This window comes from Lissotriton vulgaris, chromosome 7 (genome assembly GCF_964263255.1).
Source record: "Lissotriton vulgaris chromosome 7, aLisVul1.2, whole genome shotgun sequence".
NCBI classification, from domain to species: Eukaryota; Metazoa; Chordata; class Amphibia; order Caudata; family Salamandridae; genus Lissotriton; species Lissotriton vulgaris.
In genome coordinates, this window is record NC_141695.1 from 197,231,688 (window position 1) to 197,254,914 (window position 23,227).

The window sequence follows — 23,227 nt, forward strand, 5'->3', positions numbered from 1 at the left end:
CTGAGCCATACAGACATTTTTCTTTACTTCTGAGAAATATATTTTAATAAAGTTGTTCTTACTATGCTTAGTTTTGGCAGAATTAGGAAACCCGAATGCACTGTGCACTCACACGTCTTCTCCTTTTCATACAAAACATGCTGGTGGACAGCATTGGGGTTTTTAATGATGGGTGGCCTGCAGCTGGATGGTCACATGCTAAGTTTACTAAACGTTTTATCAGTCTTAAATTATTTTCATTTACTCTAACTACTAAGGCTTGAGATGGGTGCTGTTTAACTGTCTCAGCTGCATGACTAAAGAACATGCTTTTAATAAGCCACGAAAAAAATAATCACTGCTAAAGCCAAAAAGTTTGCCTCACATTTTGAGTCATTAGTAAAACATGAGAATAGCCTGCTGCAATATAAGAAATAAGCAAAAAAAAAACAATTGCTTTTTGTATATCATGTATCTATAAGATAATGACCTAAATGTGTGATGAGTCAGTTATTTTGTGATGATGAAATAGTCTCTCATGCATTCCAATGCAAGCACTGCTTAGGAGGCAGAATAATGTTACACCTAAGAACCAAGAGGCAAGCTAAAAAAAAAATATCCTGGGTGGAACAAAAGCCTACTCAAAATATATTTTCAAAACCTGATAACATCAGGTCATCCAAAAACACCAAACCTGGTAATCCCAGACACCGGACCCGAAGTCTTCTGCAGTACTTTAGGCAGCGGCTGCTCCAGATACCACCCGTCCCAACTCTTTCCAATGGGATGAGCAGCAAACACTCGCATCATCTTTCCCTTCACCTACTCTGAACCCCCTAGACCCCCATCAAGTGCACCATGCACCCGGAAATAGTAACTGCACCCATTTACTGCCTGCTTCAGCAGGTGGCAAGCAGGTACGGATTTGGCCCTAACATAATATTTCCCCTAGGAAAGGGGAAAAACGTGGATTTAGAGAATACTGGGACTACTGTTTATTTCCCATTTCAGGGGAAGTAGCCCCTGAACCCTGGATTAATGTGCTGGGGCACTTGTATCCCACCATCTAAATCCGGGAACTTTTAATGAGGACCTCTGTGACTTAAAATGGCTGTGAGCGATGCTTTGAAATCACAGTGGACCACCTAAATCTTTGGCCTTTCAGGGATCAGTCAAACATATACCTCTAAGTGCAAGTATGATCTTCTCACAGCACTTCAAAACTGTAAGATACGGTATTCAGTGCTAAACAAATGCAGTGCTACTGACAATGAAAGGGTCGAGTGGAACACTCAGCCGATGAAGCAGCAGCACCTCCCTGTGTTCATCTGAAGTACTGAATGCGTTCAGACCCAGAAGGAAGTAGACCAGCTTTTAACCAGAAGGGCTCTGCACAGAGCAACTACAAAGGTACTCTATCTCACTATCAAGGAGTATATTAACGTAGTTCTCACGTATAGGTGGACCTCAGCAGCATTACCTGGTGTGATGACATCTGGGTACACAGAGAATAAGGCAAACAGAGTGAGTCTCGTATTTGGAGGAGCGAGGGGGGCATTATTTTTAATACATAGTTCCAGAGCACAACTTATACAACTAAATGGTCCTCCAATACTTGACTGGCCAATGAGTCACACTCAAGCTTCATACAACAAAACTGGTTGGCACTGTGACAGTACAAAACAAACAGTTGTAACACAGAATAGCTCTTTACTGCCAAGCAAAGTGAGCAGTCATAGTTGTGGCAATGCATTGTGGAGTAAGATGGTAGCTGGGCTATACAAGGGTTATACAGCTAAGTAGCCCTCCAATACTTGACTGGCAAACACGTTAAGAGTAATGCAACAAAATGGATGTCACTGCTTGAAAGTGACGTCCCACAATCAAGGGCTGGAACACATGATGGCTTATCACCGTTTGGAAGTGACACAATGGATACACAACAAATGGTCCATCGCCATTTGGCAGAGTGCAGAGTTAAGATCAAAAGTTACACAACAAAATAGATTTTCACTGGTAAGCAGAGTGACATCACGCAATCAAAGGTCATAAAAAAAACTGGTTTATCGCTTCTCTGAAGATTTTTAGAACACAATCAAGGCTAAGATAACAAAAAGGCGTGTCACTCATTGATAAAAAAAAGTGCAAACATAGGTTTTTCACAGCTTGGCTGAATTACCAGTTACTTTACAGCAAATCAGCTCGTCACTGCTTCGCAGCGTGATGGGACACATTGAATCGGTATTGTTTACATCGCAAGAAAAAAAAAAGTAGCAGGCCAGATGTACGTAGGTAATGGTTTACGATGACCAAATAGCAAATTTTTGCGAATCGCTATGTTAATCGTAAACATCAATGTACAAAATATCTTTGACACATTCTGTGATTTGCAGGGGGTAGCAAATAGACCTACATGAATATTAATGTGGTAGGTCTAGGTTTATGACCCAATGGGTATCGCAAAAATCACAGGGATGCTGGCCTGCTGCGGTCAGCAGACCAGCATGTCTGTGATTGCTTTTAAATAAAGCATGCTTTAAAAAAAAAAGAAAATCTGCCTTTTTTCCTTAAAGGAAAAGGGATGCATTTAAAAAATTAACATTTATTTTATTTAAGAGCAGACAGTAGTCCGTAGACCACTGTCTGCTCTCAAAACCATTCACAACAAGCATTTACAATGCAATGGTTTCGCCTTTTGAAAAGTTTGAGCTATTGGCATTGTAAATGACAACATTTTTATTTATGTGTTTGTTTTGAAAATAAATAAATAAATAAATGGCATTATCATTTACAATGCCAATAGCTTCAGAAAGCTTAAAAAAAGGCAAGAGTGAACGTCGTGCAGGGCCAAAACACAATTATGCTCAACAAACTCCTAAATAATTTGTATCAGAACGCTTTACATGAGCACCTATTTCGTTACAGATGGACACACTCATTTTTGTTAGGCGCGGGGAGATTAAGTGATTTGCCCAGAATCGCAGGATGTTGAGTGTCCCTGACGAGACTTGAACCCAGTTCCCCAGGTTCGATGTCACCAATCTAGCCATAAGGCTACACCTTAGAGAAACTTGTGTGCTTCCTGCTTCTGAGGGGAGAGACGGTGGCCGTGCAGAGGTCAGTGGATTTTTCCACGACCCGGCACTCTTGTTCTGTACCAGACGCAACTGAGTAAGAGTAATGAGGATTACCAGTAAGCAATCAAGGCCAAAATGTGGGATAGGGCAGAGTCAGCACATACCAGAAATATACAACTGTTGCCTGAGGAACGTGTCCCGCTTCTCTGAGCCTGTGTCAGAGGACGTCCCGGACCTTTTCTTAAAATGACTTCATCTTAGGACACAGTGTAAACACACTGATACTTTCAGCATGTTCTGGCTTTTTTTTTTAAGGTAGCAGCACTCCCCATGCTGGGACGTCCAGTGACGCTTTTTGCCATTAACAGGGTGATCAGATAGCTCCATGTCAAAGAACACCATGTTTGCATTCCTGGACATTGTTGTACATATCAGTGTATTCTGGGAGTTGTAGTATGGGTTCATTTTAACTGGACCAACACAGCTGATGACAATAATATGTAAGGCAAAGCCCAGCACTGGAAAAGTGGCGCGTGTACCACGAGCATTATACCACCTGGTCACCGTAACCATAAAGCATAAGGTAACTAGATCTAAAAGCATGCACATGCTGTTGATTTAAAATCCAGGACTGGGCAAGAGGTGTCACAAATGATATAGATCCAATTAGCAGCTGCGTGAGAAGGCAGTCCGGGGGTGGAGCGGTGAATAATGCCCATATGTCAAGCATACCTAAGGTTTACCGGATGGCTGCAGTTTACCGAGTAGTCCGTGTTATATATTTTTTTACGGTTTTATATAGCGCGAACTCGACCCGAAGGTACTGAAGCGCTTTTACTTGAGCGCCAGTTACGTTACACAAGGACATATTTATTTTGGGAGACACGCGGGGATTAATCGATTGGCCCAGAATCACAGGATGTTGAGCCAAATCTGGGGCTCGAGCCTGGTTCCCCAGCTCCGATGTCGGCAGCTCTGGTCGTTAAGCCATATCCTTCCCAATTAGGGTCTTGGCCCAAATGCATTGCAAATGCATTCAGGTACCTGAAGTTTGTCTTTAGGTTAATACTATTCGATTATTAGATCACCACTTTAGAAGAAACTTCTGGGGCAGGACCGTTGACCCCTTGGCATCATGCATTCTTCATGAACTGCGGGGCACAGAGGTTACATTCCCAGTTGGATAGCTGAACTTGTGTCGGAGATCTGGGGACGATGGGCCTGTTGCAGAGGCCGGTGCTAACCCACCTGCTCTGTACACTTATGAACCGCAGTTAGGATGCTGGGGCGGTTAGCGCAATTGCTGCGGCGTTCGTCGGCAGGAATTCATCTGCTTGCTTTGGGTCGGTGCAAAGCCCAAAGTCTCTATAAGTCAATGAAGCTGCAGCTCCCCGCCAAGCACGACCCCCTCCCCTGCTTGTCCCAGAGGTGGAGGGGGTTACACTACGGCTTCCCCCCCGGGGCTTCCATATTGGCACAGCAGGGTGGACACGAGGTGGGCTGTTTTTCCATTCAGTGCTCCTGCATCCCGATGGGTGATGAGGGCTCGCCTTTGTAATTGATGCTCTGCAGCGAGTAATGATGCACTCATTGGAAGGGTGATCTCGGGCGCAGAGAGGGGTAAATTGAAGGGGACAGGTGACGGGGGAGGGGGCAGAAGAGTGATCGGTGGAGGCATCATTCATGAGGAGGGGGGCGGTGGTAAAGGCCGACAGTGATGGCCTCGGGGTCTGTGGAATCGGATATGGAGGGGGTGGGCCCAGGTAACGCAAGCTTGGAGGGGCTTCGGGCCAGGTAATGACATCCCCTTGTGAGGTGGGGGAGGGGGTGCATGATAGGCAGGCTTGTGTTGTAGGAGGGGTTAAAGGTCACGGGGCCTGTGATTCCTCATAGGGGGAGTTCTTTCTCTTGACTGCACATCGACAGAGGGGTTAGGAGGAAGGGGGCACAGAGATAATCCCGTGCACCTCTGAGGGATAAGTGTGTGGGGGAGGGGCGATGCGAGCTGGAAGGAGTCTGAGAGTGTTTTTCTAATGGGGGGATGTGGGGTCGATCTCAGACGTGGTCGATCACTCTGGCAGGTCGGATATCTTATCGTAATGCTGGAGCGCAAACTGACGCCAACATTTTTTCTAGCTCGAGTAATAAGCTTAGCAGTCTCCCGGGGTGCCGTTCTTACCTGCTGGACGGGGGTGTTAGGCCCCAGAAACCTGCTGGAACCGTTTCGGTAGGGTGAGGGGGCCAGGAGCCGGGTCCGGGTGGAGTGCAGCCGCCGGCCAGGAGCCGGGTCCGGGTGGAGTGCAGCCGCCGCGCTCAGTCTGTGTCCGGGCTCCGGGGGCGGGGAAGGAGGAAGGCGGCCATGAGGAAACAAGCGGGAGGGGGCGGGAAAGGGGGAGGAGAGACGCTGACGACGGCCTTGGAGCAGGAAGGCGGCCATGAGGAAAGAAGCGGGAGGGGGCGGGAAAGGGGGAGGAGAGACGCGGCGGACACCAAGAAACAAGCGGGAGGGGGCGGGAAAGGGGAGGAGAGACGCGGCGGGCAACAAGAAACAAGCGGGAGGGGGCGGGAAAGGGGGAGGAGAGACGCTGACGACGGAAGGCGGGTGCCGGCAATGCCGGACCAGACACGGGGGCGTTCCCGGCGTCGCGTGACGTCGGCAAAAGCCAAAGAATCTCGGGAACGCCCCCGTGTCTGGTCCGGCATTGACGGACGCCTCTCTGTTCCAATGGCTAGCCTCCATTTATGGAGCTAGCCAATGAAGCAGAGAGGCGGGGTAAAGTCACCCATACTAGAAACTACAGATTTCGCTGGAGGAGGAGCCTAACGGCTCCGCCCCCCAGCGAAACCTAAAAAGGAAGGGGTAATTTGTAGACCCCTTGACGTTTGCCGATGGCTTACCACCAACTTGAAATTAATGGTAAATTGTGAATGGTTTGCGACTGCATTTCGGTAAAAAGAAAATTCATGCATTCAACTGCGATGCGTTTTTAGAAAAGGAAGCTCTAGGTATGCCCCTTTCTAATACCGAAGTACAAACACAAATTGCGATTTGATACCAGGTTACTGAATAGCAATTTGGCCTTGGTGCACTTGCAAACGGCTCGATTCTGCGAATTGGGCGGTTTGCAAATGTAAAAAGGCTTTGTACATCTGGCCCCAGGTTATCTCAAGTTTATTCTGCCCTTTATTACATTTCAAAGAATCACAAGAGCTCCAAGAGCGACTACTGCAACACACCCTACAAGGTAAGGAATTGCCATCATCCAGGACAGCGGTTCTTCATGGGCGGGTCTGTTCATTCCTGGAGTAGGAGTGAGGCGGTTGATGACACTACGAATCTGATTCACCACCTCCTCCATAGACACCCGAATATGCTTATTTTTTTCAAGCATACGGCAGACAATGGACGCATATTTCGATCCATGAAGAAGATTGTTAACATTTTCAGGACTGCAGTGATCCCAGTCTAGCCTGTACCCCAAGATGACTTCAGCGATCACCTTCCCCATGGACCAGACATCGGACGTCCGGCTGCGAATGTCTCCGGCGCGGGCTTCCGGGGCGGCATACTGATGAAACCCTTTGTTTTTACCGCTGGAGAAGGGATTGCCGCTTTCAGTGTAATTAACAAACTTGGCTAATCCCAGATCAATAATCACTGCCTCTTTTGTTGAACGTTTAACCTGTAGCAACAGAAAAGATATTATTGTTATTGTGCAAATTAGTTATAGAAATTAGGTCAAGGAAAAATAAAATATTAACAGAAGTAAAATGGCATTTGGCAAATGCCTGACAGACCAGTGCCTACAAACTGTACATGCAGCTTGAGAAGGCTCAACCTCATAGTAGCCAGAATTAGTGCCCCTAAATAACAAGCATTTGCAATGCAATAGGTTTCGCATTACTGAAATTTTGACCTGTTTGCATTGCAAATATTAATGTTTGTTATTTTTTTTTTGTAAAAAAAAATATCAGCAGTAGCATAAGTAAGGGTGCAGTAACTTGTGTGGCTAATAGAGGTCCCGTTTATATCTCCGCAGGGAAACCTAGTAACAGCCTGTGGTACTGCACTCTTTTCTTGCTTCATGGATTTTATGATCATATCTCAAATTATCACTAATGGAAAAAATATATTACGTAACAAAACGCCACTGATTTAGAACTATCAAATCTACTTTTCACAGCCAGTGTTCACACTTTGAAAGCAGTAGGTGCTCTGAGGCAATTCAATTGATCAGTTTGGGCGCCCCCAAATTATTTTGTACTTATCTATCTAAAAATGCGGGACAAAATTCTAGTCTAGGGTAGAATTAGGGTATTTTCCGAAAGTAAATCTTGTAGGTAGAAGACCGAAACATGGTGCCAATACCAGGTCGATGGCTTCATGCCCAGAAGGGACTGTTCTTGCAGGGTCAGTATGGTCAAAGACCTATGCATGCAAATACAGATGAGCTTACAAGGGCAACACACAATGTATCTCACAAGTCTGAGTTTCAAGCTCCTGACCTGGCTAGCTCTCAGGCTAAATTAGGGGCTCATTAGGATTGCGGTTTTTCCGCATCCTCCGGGCCGGCGGAAGTGTCCGCCGGCCCGGAGGATGCGGAAAAACCGCTGCAGAGGCTTCAAAGACGCCCCGCCAGATTAGGATGGCTGGGGGGGTCAGGAAGACCGTCCGCCGCTTTTCTGCCACGGTCGACTTACGACCACGGCAGAAAAGCTCTAATTTGGAGGCGGTGTCTAACAGACACCGCCAGCCATATTAGGATGGGGGTAAACAGATGCCTTTCCGCGGCAGCTTCTCTGCCGTGGAAAGGCATACGGTGATTACTTTGGGGGCCCGTTGCGGGCCCCCAGGGTGACGGGGGTGGGTGGAGAGTGCACATGGGGGGTACCTAAGGTACCCCCCTGCATTTGCGAGCACAAAGCGGCAGGCACCGCGCGGTGCCTGCCGCTTTGTGCATGCAAATGCGAACCATGCATATTTAACCTTGCGGCGGGTGCTGCTTCAAACAGCACCCGCCGCAATGCTAAATATTGAGGATGTGACCGCCACTGGAGGGACCGCCGCTGCCCCTGCGGACGGTCCCTCCTCCTCTGGGGTGGCGGACGGACGCAGGTCCGTCCGCCATCCTAATGAGCACCTTAGTACTAGACCTCTGCACAAAACAACCCTCACCCCTAATTTATTCTCCGAGATCCTTCTAGCATCCAGGTTAGGGATCTGCTAATGAACCTGTGCTCATACTGAGAGGAGACAACTGGGTATGTGATTGGTGATAGTGATGGGTTGGGCCCAAAAAAGACAACAATGGGGTGCAAGGAAGCATGCTTTTTAGGCAGAGCAGAGTCACTGCTTCAGTGGACTCCTATGCACTGCTTAAGAATTTTCTTAGACCGTGTTGGGATCTGGTCAGCTTCTAAAAACTCCTTGAGTAGACCCATGGCTTTAATAGAAGCAGGGCAGGACACCACCACGTTGCATTTCTTTTGGCCTTGTTCCTCGCTCTCTGACCCTGAAAAAGTGGGCAGCTCTCAGCTTTAATGTATCGGAAGCACCAAAATAGAAAGCACAATGGTCTTGTCAAGCTGAAGTTTTTTAAGTGCTGGAGTGGGGCTTCAGCTTGAATTCACTGGTTGACAGTTAATTGGGAGCCTCCCATGTATCCTGTATGTCTATAGTTTGGGAGAAAATATTTCTGCTTTCAGGAAGAAAGGTGTTGCTGGATGGAGAAGGCTTATCCTTTTTCCAGCATGCCTTGCTATGTTTTGTTGTTACGTGCAATCCCGTAAAGGTATCAAATAAGGAAGTAAGGGGCAGATGTATCAAAATACCTATTTACGATTCTCAAATGGCGATTTTTGAGACTCCCTATTTGAGAATTCCAAAATGGTATGTATCTAAGAAATCGCATTTTTTAGCGATTTTCTAATATTCCTTATTTGCGAATAGCAAATTGCGAATTAGCAAATAAGAATAATTTCCCATTCATTACTATGGGCAGAAAGCCCATAGGAATGAAAGGAAAGTAATTCTCAATTTGCGATTCGCAAATTGAGAATAACTTCAAGGGTGCAAGGGTGTCATAAGGACATCCTGATGCACGCCTGAAATTTACATGTGTGCGCATATGGCGCACATACATGCCCTAAGGGCATGTATGTGCAGCATATGGCACCTTCACAAATGCCAAAAAGTGCATTTGTGAAAGAAATCACAAATTACCACCAACTTGAAATTGGTGGTAATTTGCGATTTCTTAAGGAAAATTCGCAAAAATGGAATGCTTGATGCATAGCATTTAAGGAATCGCAATTTGCGATTCTTTGAATGCTTATGCAAAATTAAGGAATCGCAAATTTTGCGATGCCTTAATTTTGCTGTGCAATTTCCTTCATACATCCCGTTTTGCGAATTTTTTGTCGCAAACGCTGCTTTTATGCGAATCGCAGCATTTGCGACTAAAAATTCCCTTGATACATCTGCTTCTATGTCATTTGGGTTTATGTGTATGCAAAGCAGACTGGCCATGGAGAAAAAGGAATAATATTTCTGTGGGAAGGATCGAGCCTACATTTAAAGTGTATGTTTTACATGACGTAAAGTTTGCTATCTTCTAAGGATAACCTTGAAAGAGGTGCCTTAAAGTAATCAAAATAATTTTCCAATCATAGTCAACCCGGTGTTTGCAATCAGCATTTGAGCTCAAGTTTGTTCCACTAACATCTATCAAAGAAAAAATAAATAAGTATGCTGTTAATGAAAAAGAATAGACTTAATTTAGTCGGGTGCGGGAGGGAGTAGGCATCTCAGCTGAGTGTGGTCATGCTCCATCACAGGTTAGGTGCAAAGAGGGGGTTTACCACCTTCTGAAATATAGAGTGAGGGGACCACTTTAGGGGGCTGGAGAGAGCACTAGAGATGCAGCACAAAGGCCTCATACATTTATGACCCAGCTGAACACAGTCAGAAAGAAAGAACATAATGGGACAAGTGAAACATGACAGTATAAGACCGCTTCCATGAATAGCTGTAGACTTATGTGATTTTCAGGCCTAGAAAGTGGTCCTCGGTGTAGAGTCTTTATTTAAAAAAAAACAAAAAAAAAAAAACAGCACATTGTGATCAGTCATATTTTACTAACACAGACCTGGAATTTTCATTTGATACAGTGTAATATCCCAGAACCAACGAACATGTGAAGCACTGTCTAATGCATGGGAGACTAGAGCCTTAACCCTTTCGCTGCGGCGGCTATTCCGCCGCAGTGCTAAGGAGCGGGGATGAGCCGCTCCGTCACGCCCCTCGGGTGAGCTGTGCTTGTGATGGAACGGTTCCGTCACGGCCCGCCCGCTCAATAGAACGCGCCGCGCAGGTGCGAAATCAGCGCCGCGCAGGCGAGGCGAACGGGCCGTGACGGAACGGTTTCGTCACCAGCACAGCCCACCTGAGGGGCGTGACGGAACGGTTCCGTCACAAGCGTGGGAGGAGTTAAAGCTAATGGACTGAATGCATTGTACTAATTTCCAGGAAATCAAACAGAATCGAAGCTTTGCTCTCTATACTGTCAATAATTCTTCTATGCAAGTTTCCGAAAGCACTGAAATGAAACTATAGAGGAACAGGTTACTTTAAAAGAGGGAAGCTAAGACTAATAAGGCTATAAAGGTCCATATTCAGCCAATCTACCTGCCCACCAAAAAAACATGAAAGCCACTTCCAAGCTGATTTTTAACCCTTCACGTCAGACTAACGACCGCCCTTCGTTTTAGACATCTTCAAGCTGTATTGTGGTGCTGTTCTGCCCATAGACCTACTCGGAACCTATTCAATGCAATGTCCACCCATCCTTAAAGTTGCTCCAGTCGGCCCCATGATGGTTTGGTATAATACGGCCCCATGGACCCAGTCATCTCTTCCATTCACTACCAAAGCAGGGCCCATCACTGCAGTGTTCCAGGCGCTCTACTTGAATTACATCAACCATTCGGCAAAGGTTGGGCTTAGGGGTGTCAACACATTGGTTTTCCTTTCTCAGTTTCTTTTCAGGCACAGCTGCTGCAAGGTGCATAGTGGAGCTTACGGTTTTGCTTTTAACATGGTCTTTATGGACTCAAAACCTTGGCTGTTAAGTGCTGTTGACTAAAAGGCCAGAATTGGCCAAAGGCATTGTACATGGCATAGAGCCATTTGTCAACTATGCTTTGAGATTTTACGGAGTCGTTTAGTCCATGTGAAAAACTGCTTGTTTCATAGGTAGATTGAAAAGTAAACTCTGCTTATGTATTTGTGAGGGTTCGGTCTTGCATTCACACCATGCCTAAAAACAAGCATTATCAACAGGAATGATTTTGTAATGTGCAGCAGAACGTTCTAAAGCAAGCTACACAACACATTAAAGGTACAACATGGACAGTAGCAGTGCAGACTTCCTTAACACTAACTATATGTAAAGAGTAGGTAGCAGGAGTAATGTCACATATTTCACTCAGATTTGCAGGACAAGTATGGCACAGGTAGCTAACACTAAAGAGGGAGTGAGAGTGGTTAATGGACTGGTGTATGTTGCGCTCTGCAGACAAACTTACAGAAACCGGCAAATGTCTTATGGAACATACATACACTTATTCACATAGGATTATGACCCCTTGTCAACCTTGTGTGGTGTGTTTCAACAGTGGGTTCCCCCTCTAGCACTGCGAAGCGTCTGCGAGCACTACTGTTCACCGGTTGCACGGTCTCCTAGTTATGGGGTAAAACTTGGGCAGGACCAGTGCAGGCTTCCCTTCTCCAAAGGACAGCTACACCGAGCGCAGCAGTAGAACAACCATTATCCATCATTGGACACCTACAGTTCGGGCCGCAGCACAAGCCTTGCTTCCTCACAGGTAGAGCATGGCAGTACCAAAGTAGGCTTTTCTTTCACAGAACTCACTAAGTGCAATTTTTCATCCAGAGCAGAAACAGATCCAAATGGGCAGACTTGTACAAGCTTTCATATAACATGTACAATGAAGGCATGAGTGACATGTGGATTACAGGCAGACCTATGGTTGCTCTACTAGCTTAAAAAGAATATATATGTGATGGTTGAGAGAATTTGCAAGTTTTCAAACCATTCTCATGCCATATTTCACGTCAGCATCCTGCATCCAGCTTGGAGGCCTGCTGTTTGGGTTTACTCCTTGGTGTGACGTATTGAAGTAGCCATGAACTAGTAGGTCATTGTTAATTTGAGCAGCCCAACCACAGTTTCAGTAACTGTGCTTTAGAGGCAAGTGCACACGTGCCAATCTCTTCAAAAAGGTTTTCAATGCACAACTACGCACAGTGCAATGTCAAAATTGGTGTTGCACTTGTTCAAAATGTTGAGGGCTGCCACTGGTGCTAGCCACCCGCAATCATCTTTATTTGCAGAGCATATAGTCTGCATCGCACGGAACAGAACCTAAGCCGGTTCATCTTTGAAAGATGTATGGGTCTGGCTTCAAAATGCACATGAAAAATTCCACAATCAGATTTCGTAAATCGCTTCCAACTGTCGCTGCGATGAGTAAATCGCATGTTTCTAAAGTGACACAGATCATTAAGGATGGCAAACATGCTGAGGTTGCCTAAAACTTACTTTGCCACCAGTTAATGTCACTATGTATTATATGGTGTTTGAAGGATAGCAAATGACGGTAAGTTTAAAATTTGAAAAAGTAACAGCATTGGCTCCACCGTAATTGTGTTGTCAAGTGTGTAGACAAAGGCAAGCTTTTGTCACTCTGCTGTCGAACACACTGGGATGTATGAGCTCAAGTTCTGACATGATCTGGAATTGTTCCACGTGAGCAGAACTACTCATTCCTAGATTGTGTTGGTCGGCAATTCTTTTTTTGCAGATTTATATAGCATGAACTTGACCCAAAGGTATTGGAGCGCGTTACATAAGCACCGGTTACGTTACACAAGGACACATTTTTTTTTTTGGGTAGGCACGGGGAGATTACGTGATTTACCCTGACTTACAGGATGCTGAGCAGATGCTGAGGCTTGAACCAGGTTTCCCAGCTTCAAAGTCGGCAGCTCCAGCCGTAATGCCACATCCTCTCCCCAAAGCATTTTAAAAAGTGTTTCATGGTAAACTTGCGGGGGACAGGGGCAGTGCTTCAATTCAGTTTTTAGGTTTTTTTGCATTAGAGCCCCCTGAGACTACTTCAGAAGGTTCTCTCTCTCCTTCCGATGAGTGCAAGGAGGACCCTGATACAGGCCTTGGTCCTATGGGGCTTGGACTATGGCAAATCTCTTTACATAGGACCACCTAAAGCAACTAAAAGGAGGCTACAATTCACGCAGAATTGCGCTGCTCGGGCTGTTGCTGAGGGTCCCAAAAACCCACTCGGCAAAGCCGGCCCTGAAGACCCTACACTGGCTGCCAGTTTTGAAAAGAGTAAAATGTAAGGCTCTATGCATAGCTCATAAGACCCTGTGGGGAAATGGCCCTGCTATCAACAGCTCCTCATTACCTCCTACTACCCCGGAAAATGCCTTCGATCAGCCAATCTGAACTTCACAGTCATCCCCAAAATCAGGAGGGTATGAAGCGGAGGAAGATCTTTTTCCTACAATGTACCCAGACTCTGGAACACATTGCCCCTACACCTTCGCTCATAATCTTGTAATCTCCCCTTTTGAAAACTTCTTAAGACCTGGTTATTTCAACACTCTGCCCTATAATCCTATCAAGTCCCCTATTGTCTAACCACTAGCACTGGGATGCCCTAGGGTAGCTATGCGCTCTACAAAAGATAAATAATAATAATAAGTGCTCAAGTTCTAAAATGAGGAGGAAGCGTGGATGGCCAATAAAAACTTTCACTTAGTGAAATCGCCTCAGCTTAAAGAAGCACTCAAAGAAGGGACAATTGAGAGAAATGGACCAATAGAAAGACAGCTTTTCGGAATGGCACAAGAACAAACCAATAGAATCGGTGGGTATGCCAAAAGCCCAGAGAAGAGATACAACAGGTCTTGCAGACAGCGAAAGAGCTGTCGAGGCTTGACCTAAAAAGCAAGGGCAGGCTGATTATGAACAGCTGAGTAGCTTACCCAAGAGGAAGTACGAACCTATAAAATTAAGAGTCCATTAAGGATCAACAGTGGGGTTGTGCTCCACCCAGGGGATTCAGATGACATCACAGACCAGGGCAAGACTAGTCCTCCTTTGTGTGCCTGGTGAGCAGCTCCGCATGAGAAATGGGCAGTCATGGAGTCATAAAATATGTCACTATTGAAACATACCTGCTCTCCTCCTACTATTTTCAACCTCATACACACCAAAGTTAAACTTTAGAAAAAAAGCTGTAACCCAGCCACCATCCCCCCACCTCTCTCAGATGTTAGAGTACTTGGGACCCAGCTTCCACCCCCCACCTCGCTCAGACATAGAAGAATACCTGTGACCCAACCACTGTTCCCCACCTCCCACAAACGTTAGAAGAATACATGTGCCCAGGCTCCACCCCCCACCTACCTCTGATGTTGGAACACCTGGGTCCCAGTGGCGATCTCCCATATTCCTCAGACTTCAAAGGAATACATGGGGTCCAAGCTCCATCCCAACCTACCTCAGACTTTAGAAGACTATATGGGCCCCAACCTCCACCATCCACATCCTTCAGATGTTAGAATACCTGTGGCCCAGCCTACATCCCGCATATCACTCTGAGTTTAAAAAAAATGGGTCCAGCCTCTATCCCAGACCTTCTTCAGACTTCAGAAAAATATGCGGGCCCAGCCTCAATCCCCTCAGACATTTTAAGAATACCTGGGGCCGAACTACCAATCCCCGACTCTTGCAGACTTTAGAAGAATCCATGGGCTCACACCTCCCTCAGACTTTAGAAAAATACCTGGGTCCAGCCTCTATTCAAGACCTCATTCAGACTTCAGAAAAATATGTGGGGCCCAGCCTCTATTCCCTCCTTCCCTCAGGCTTCTGAAAGATACCTGGGTGTCACCCATCTTTGCCCACTTCCCTAAGGTAATCCTCTCTGGTTCTTACATGTCCTAAAAGTATTTGGCAGGCTTCCACCCTTGCCCAACTTCCTTAGCCATTCCCACTTCTCAGATAGAGGTGGCTATCATCACACTCCATTCCCTCGCTTCCCTAAGATCCGTGGAGACCCGAAGAAAGTCATGGGAGGCAGTGCGTCAATGCTGCAAATTCCACTGCTAGCTGTTTCTCATACCCTACGATGGCACAGCAGTGGCGGCACAGCAGTAAACTACAGAGGACACATTTTCTCGAACTAAAGGGCCAGATCCATCAACAAACCATTTTGCTATTTCCTAATTGTAAATCCTGGCGATTCGCAATTAGAAAATCGCAAAATGGAATGCATGAAAGTTTGTTTAACATTTTCTTCAATTCCTAGTGGATCGCAAATGACTTACCTCATGAATATTAATTGTAAAGCATCCTGTTTTCCTTTTACAAAAGAGAAATTGAAAACTTTTCCTTTCATTGGTCTCGCCTGGCGTTGCAGCGCAAAGCGCTGCTCCCTCGTGAGATTTTTTGTGGATGAGGGGGTTGCAGAAAGGAATTTGAAGCCCGCCCCTCATTTCCATTGGCTGGCGTCACCGTTTGTGCTAAATGGTGGCCTGCCATTGAAAATGAGGGTTTTTTGTAGACACCCTCCCGCCTCTGATCCGGACTGGGTCGCCTGCTTTGCTGCTGTCGCAAAGCACTTTCTTATCTTTATGGGGCCATGTGTTTCTAATTAGGAACACATGGCCTCATACCGACAAGGGATAGATGCTTGTTTCAATACTTTTCTATCAAACCGCAGAGTGGGATAATTGGGTATCTCGGTGTTTGGAATGTCCTGTTCCCTGGAAAGTGACACAGTAATAATACTATATGCAATACACTCTTTTCAAGTTTAAAGCTGCCAGTTTGGCAGGAGGAGGTTGTTAAAGTTCAGGGAAGAATGGTTCCTACCCCCCTTCAGAAGCTGGTAAAAGAAATCCCTTTCCCTCAAATTCCTTGTTTGCTTTTCTGAGCAGACACCTCTCATGTGCGCATTCATGGTGCGGGGAGCGGGCCCCTGTGCCTTAAATAGCAATCGAGCCCAGCAGCTTGCTTTTGAAAAGCCCCGCTGCTGACTCACCCCGATTCAGGGCTCTCTCACTCTAGGGCTGGGGGATGGCTGTATAATATATTTTCTCTGTTCAGCCCTTGATTCCTCGGGGGCAGGCAAGATTGGTATTTTTTATTAGTTTCTGCATGGCCTTTCGCTGGTGCTGCTTGGGTCAGACCCCGGGTTGCTGTCCCCCGCGGGCTGCAGTCTCTCAGAAGGGGTGGGAGGGCAAGAGGTTAAAGGAAAGTGGAAACTTTTTCTGCCTCATGCAGAGTTTAAATAATTAGATCACTGGACCTTAGATTCCCCCTGTGTCCCCCTAAATAGAACATAATTGCTCCCCCTACAAGGCCTGGATCACAGCCTTCAGTTTAACTATTCACTGGAGGCTCCTAATGCACTCCACATGTCTCCTGGCTCCAGAGTAATATCTTTCACACCGTTAAACTGAAATGCCCGGAGCTGTGGAGGCCGTAAATAAAACAAGCATTTGCAATGCAATAGGTCTCGCAGTTGTGAGAGATGAACTATTGGCATTGTAAATAGCAATGCCTTTTATTTACGTGTTGGTTTTTAAAACATAAATAAAAGGCATTGTCATTTACAATGCCAATAGCTTAAACTCTCGCAAATGCAAGACTGTTAGACCTGGCACCATCGGCGTGGGTCTCCCTTCCATTTTTTGCTGTTGCCTCATGTATGTATTTTTGCTGGTGTTAGATGCTTTGGGCACTGTGCCACTGCTATTCAGTGCCACAGTGCAAGTGCTCCCTGCTGTAAATCAGAGGTTCCATGTTTGGCTATATGGTTTACTTGTCAGACCCTAGTCTAGTGCACTGGGTGTGCCAGGGCGTGTAATCCAAATGCTGCTGGTGGGCCTGCAGAACTGGTTGTGCCACCCACAGAAGCAGCCTTGTAAAATGTGTCTATGGTCTGCCATTGCATAGCCTGCATGCAGTCTGGTACTGTCATGATGACTGGACAAGTGCACCCACTTCCTCGTGCCTAAACATTCCCTTTTCTTCATGTCAGTCACCCCTATAGTAGGCCCAAGGGCAGGGTGCATTGTGAGGATAAGGTAGGACAAGCCCTGATGTGTGTGGCATGTCCTAATAGGGAATTACAGCCATTTTCGTTTTTCACTATTGCAAGGCTATCGGTTCTCCATAGGCCAGAATGGGCTGTTAGAGTTATTACATTTTATAACTCTAACAGTCTCAGAAAACATGGTAGAAATTCGAGTTTAGTATGCCTGGACTCCGAATAATAAAATACATCTTTTAGTGAAGTTGGTTTTAATATTCAGTGTTTGCAAATACCACTTTCAGAAAGCAGGTATTTGCTTGTCTAACCATTCAAACCTGCCTCTGCTAGTTTGCGTATTCCTATGTCTGGTTTTGTGAGTGACAGGGCTGGGGAATTCCAGGAGACAGGCTGAGTTACCCAGTCTGCATCTAGATGGGAGGGAGGAGTTGCACCTGAACCTTGAATAGGGTTGTGCCTGCCTTCCACAATGCTGGCTCCACCCCCTGGGGAGCGGCTGATGTCTCTGCCCTGCACACTGAAAGAAGAGAAGGAGTTCTGTAAACAAAGTGCTCCAGGACTGTACTTGCCTTCCACAATGCTGGCTCCACCTCCTGTGGGGCGTCTGATGTGCATGCCCTGCACTGTGAAAGGAAAGGAGAAGTCTGGTAAACAGGGTGCTTCAGAACTGGTTTGGACTGGGCAAAGGCCCCTCTCCCCTCAGAGAACAAAGGATTTCTGGGTATAAATATTGGGACCCTGATCCAATGAAATTAAGATCACTTTTGGACTACAAGAAGAAACTTTTTCTGAGGAGAGGAACCTGAAGAAACTGAGGAGAGACTATTCCCAAGCTGAAGTGCTGCTTGGGGGATTGGCCTGCAGTGGTTGCCTTACTGCCAAAGAAAGGAGAAAGGAACTTTGTGTACTTTGCTTTCAACTTGTGAAGGATCTCCACAGGCTTTAAAAATAGCTTGCCTCCTTCTGAAGTCTCAGGGACAACAGACTTCACCCCCCAGCTTCTGAGGAACTGCGTGTCGCAAGGAGCTGGAAGCGCGACTAAACGAGAAGAAGCGTGTCGCTGTGCCTGCCGTTGCAACTCCGAAAGAGGGTATCTGGAACTGTCGCACTGCACCGCATCGGAGAGAAGCGTGCCGCAACGAAGAGGAAGCGTTTCGCCGTCGCTGCTGCTGCCGTCGCAACTACGAAGAAGGAGGGTGTCGCTGCTGGAGCTGTCACACTGCACTGCATCAGGAGAAGAATTTCGCAACGAGGTCGGAGCGTGTCGCTGTCGCTGTGCCTGCCGTCGCAACTCCGAAGCCGAAGGGTGTCGCTGCTGGAACTGCCGCATTGCACCGCATCGACCAAGAGCACCGCGCATCGCCGAGAAGCGCGCCGCCGTCAGAGCAGATGCCATTGCATCTTGAATGACGCCGCTGTAGTTGTCGCATCGAGCGAAAGCTTCATGCATCGTGGAGAAGAGCGTCGCCGCTAGAGCTGTTGCCGTCGCATCGTAAGAGTGTCGCCACTGCAGTCCACGCATCGAACCGAGAGTTTCTCGCATCCCCGAGAAGCGTGCCGCATCTGGAAGATCTTCACGTCTTTATTTCTTTGCACCTGACTTTGCCGCATTTCCCATCGCTGCGACATTGCTTGTCGTGGAAGCGCAACACAACTTAAGGTACATTGACGCAGAGTCTCGCATCTAAGAACTGAACTGAACTAAGCTTAAATCTACAATCTTAAAGTAATCACAGTGTGTATTTTTTGTCGTTTATGGTCTTTTGGTAACTCTATATAAAGTCTACTTACTTTTGATATAAAACTTGTGTGGTGTCCATTTGTAGTGTTGTCACTGGGTTACTATATCTGGTCACAATTGCTTAACTTACATCGCCTCTGAAATAAGCCTTGACTGCTCGCACCACGCAGCCTAGAGGGTGAGCAGGGGTTACTTTTGGAGTGTAATCCCCTTGTCCTGAGTAGAGAAGAGGGTCCCTACGTGTCACAAGTACCTACCTGTGCCAACTAGAGACCCCCAAATCTAACAGAGACCTATTGCATTGCAAATGCTTTTTTTATAAACCAGAAGGGCCAGCAGCAGATGGTTTGTTTACTTTGAATGATGCTTCTTCCTTCATCAGAAACATTTTCATGTAAATTTAGCATCAGGATCAAAATGGGGAGGAAGCAGAGTCCAAAGCAGGTGCAGCAACTTGGAGCATAACAGCTCTGGGGGCATTCACAGCAGGCGACATTCAAGGCAAACGGCACCACGCAAAGAAGCTCTTGCATGCAGCCAGCCCGGCTGACATCATGGACAAAGGTACTTTTAAATTCTCCCCAATCCTCTCCCAATCTATGCATGTGTGCCCGATTTCTCCTGTAATCTTCATTGTTTAAAATTTAAAAGTCTTGTGTCTTTCTAACTCCCTTAAAGAGCGGCTCGTTCTGACCTGGAATTCTGGGGCGCCATCTCGCCTCTTCTAATTACCCTGCCTTCCGTCCTGCTGCTTTCATTTGTGTGAACTTAGCTGTAACAAGTTGAAGCCAGCCAGCATTGCCCCAACTTTAAATAAATGTTTGTGATCTAAACTGTGCCTTACTTTAAGTGCTGCTTCTGTTGCGTTTCCCAGGAACAAGGAGTTAAAGCTGTGCTTTTAGAATTTTTTTAAAGGGCTGATTTACTAGAACTAGTTGAGTAAAGTGCAAGGCAAATTTCTTGGAGGCTACCTCTGTTCTCTCTTCGCCCTCCCTCCCCACTCACCACCCTGTGGAGTTGCCTGAATGCAGCTCTTGACAAAACATCGACCCTAACAAACAAAAAACCAGCCTCCTTTAAAAACAAGCATTTGCAATGCAATAGGTCTAGCTTTTTCGCGAGTATAAGCTATTGGCATTGTATATGACAATGTCATTTATTTACATTTCATAAACCAAAACATAAATAAAAGTTATTGTGATTTACAATGCCAATAGCTAAGGACCCCTTCCCATTAGCGAATAGGTTACCATCTACTTGAAGTAGGTGGTAATATGCAAATGTTTTTCGACCGCATTTCGGCGCAAAATATTCATGCAGACCGATGTGATTCGGTATTTGGAAGGGACGCCCTAAACACACCCCTTCCTAATATCGAATCACAAACCCATTTTGGGATTCGATAACGGGTTACCGAATTGCAAAATAGAGTTTGCTGCATCAGAAGAGCATTTTTTTGCATTCGCAAACGGCTGATTCTGCAAATCGTCTTTTTGCCAAGGCCTAAAATGCTTAATGCATCTGGCCCATAGTGACTTATGGAGGCTATATAAAGTACATTATTATATATTTTCTATCGAGAGGTTTGAAGAGACATCAAAGTCTAGTTATGTAACCCTCGGGAACTGACCTCCCAGATTCCTCGCCGCTCGAGGATTGATTACTAACGGACTCACCAAAAAAGCAATTTCTCTAACATATCGCAAATTGGTTAATCATCAGAAAGATCCCACACATAACCTTAGAGAAAAATGGCAAACTAAGGTGGGAGACATGGACGAACAGGATTGGCAGGAGGTGCTGGCATCTCCTCGGGAGGTGGCAATCCCCTCGAGACTAACACTCGTGCAACTTAAAATATTGCACAGAACATACTACACCAGGACAACACTTCATAAAATAGGGAGGACTAATACACCGCTGTGTCTTCGGGGTTGTGGGTTAGCTGGCACCTTTTACCACACATTAGGAGAATGTCCCTACATTCCACAATACTGGAGGGCTGTCATGGCCATGATCATTCAAGTGTCTGGCTTCAGTGTCTCCCCTGAACCAAGGAGATGCCTACTCAATGTGTGGGAGCCGACAGATCTTAATCACGCAGGGCAGGACTGGGCGACCCTGGATATCACACTGGCTAAACAGAATATTTCTCAACATTGGGGGGTACAGACGGTCCCATCTCACCAGCAGTGGTGTTGTGAGTTAGACAGTGCTATGGTAGTGGAGAAGGCAGTATGTCTTCATAGAGGGTGTCCCCGAAAATGGATGCGAGTGTGGGGGAAATGGAACGTATTTCGGGGGAACATATTCGCCCCTCCTCCTGACGAATCCGACCTGGAACTGAGTGACTGACAAACACAGACGACGCTCTATAGGGGAGTATTTTATGTATGGTAAAGGCAGATCATGGGTGAGGTGAAGAAGCTAATGTACTTGTACGTTGTTGGCTCTGTGGCATTGCCCTATATAATGAACAAGCTGCAAAATATAAGTGATTGTAATCAGCTATGTTTGATTAAAATAATACTAAAGTCCCCCCTCCAACCCACCCCCAAAAAAAGTCTAGTAATGTAAAGCTCAACTGAAGCTTGGAAGTCCAAATGTGAGTAAGATAGCTCAGGTGGTTAATGCAATATATTCTGTGAGCAAAGACTCGAATCATCATAAAATAGCTAAGAGGATTAATGTGCCAGCTACACAGCTTTGCATCTAACCTGTATGCCTCATGTTTGCATTCCATATAGCGTAGCTCTGCGCATAAATGCAGTTGTTGCAGCGATCATTGAGTAAAGGCAGATCTCAAGTTTCAGTACTGGTAAAAAAAAACTCTGGGGATTATCATTTGGCTGCAAATTGTATGTAACCTGCAAGGCATACATTTTAATCTTTGCAGGTTTTAACTTAATCCAATCTTCATCCTTCTAAGATTGAATAAATGGATCCCGCTGAGTTAGGAAGCAACAAACGTACACTTTTAAGTTCCAATAACAATACATTTATTTTTTAAATATCTTTTTATTAAACATTCTTGACATAGCGGTACAAGTCACAGAATCAATTGGGGGTTACTGTAAAATCAGGTTACATACAATACAGCAATATGATTCATGGAAATTCACAGGGATGGGGGGTCATCGTCTTCAGTTTCTCGGGGAGGTGTACATATGTCACCCCTGTATGCGTTCCAGGGGGCCCGGACCTTCGACCATTTGCGGGGACAACCCAGAGCCACATAAACTGTTTTCGCTCTTAGCATGCACCAGTCTGAATCTTGCTTCCAGGCTAAAATCGTGGGTGGGTGAGGGGCTCCACAGAGCTGCGCAATGTTTCTTTTGGCGATCATGCAGCACAGCGTGACCCATTTTGTAGCAGAAGTGTTGAGGTCGGTAGGCTCCCTGATGTTAAGGAGGCATCTTGGTGCCTCTGGTCTAATTTCCATCTCTAACACTTCACTCATAACCGTATGAATTCTATGCCATTATTCTTGGATCTGGTCACAGTGCCATAGTATGTGTATAAATGTACCCAGTTGTGTGCATTCCCTCCTACAAGACCCGTCTGATAGCCCACCCATGCGTGCCAACTGGGGACCAGTAAAGTAAGATCTGTGAAGGATCTTTAATTGCACCAGCCTGAGTCTCGCTGGGATAGCGACCGTCTTCGGAGAGGAGACCACTTCCTGCCAGGTTTCGTCATCCAATTCTATACCGTCCTCAGTCCATTTGTCTTGGAGCCTTGATAGGGGGTCGTCAATATTGTTAATAAGTTTTCGATATGTTAGGGAAATGGTTTTATCAGGCAGGTGACCATCCAGTAGTCTGTCCTCTAGTGGAGAGGCGTTTGGCGGAGTCAAGCCTACGGGAATGGCTGTCTGCAGCGAGTGTCTAATTTGTAACTATCGATAATATTCTGAATCCGCCAAGGCATATTGAGTTTTCAGCGTAGCAAAGGGTTTAACACCCTCTGCACACCAAAGGTCTTTAACATGGGAAATTCCTATTAAGTCCCATTTAGCAAATCCTTTGGAGCTCCCATGTATACCAGCCCTTGTGAGTCCCACAAGTGTGTGGCCATTGTCAATTTGTTTTGCAACCCGACTGATTTAGTGGCAGAGTGCCATATCTTAACTGTATGGGCAGTGGGCCCAGTGAGCGGATATTTATTGGGTGCTGAATATAGAGCTCTCATGAAGGTTCCCTTGGGTAAAAGCCAGCGATCCATCAGGTACCCTGGATTGTCAGGGTGTCCTTATGTGCAA

General features: G+C 46.1%; 1 protein-coding gene across 1 annotated transcript in view; it reads right to left on the reverse strand.

Moving 5' to 3' along the window:
- Window positions 1-6,116: 6,116 nt before the first annotated feature.
- Window positions 6,117-23,227, reverse strand: part of LOC147701180 (myosin light chain kinase family member 4-like) — a 303,279-nt gene continuing 286,168 nt past the window's right edge. The window contains exon 9 of the mRNA XM_086929935.1: window positions 6,117-6,739. Within this exon, the coding sequence (XP_086786061.1) occupies window positions 6,251-6,739 (489 nt within the window). The 3' untranslated portion in view covers window positions 6,117-6,250. The remainder of the gene's footprint in view (window positions 6,740-23,227) is intronic.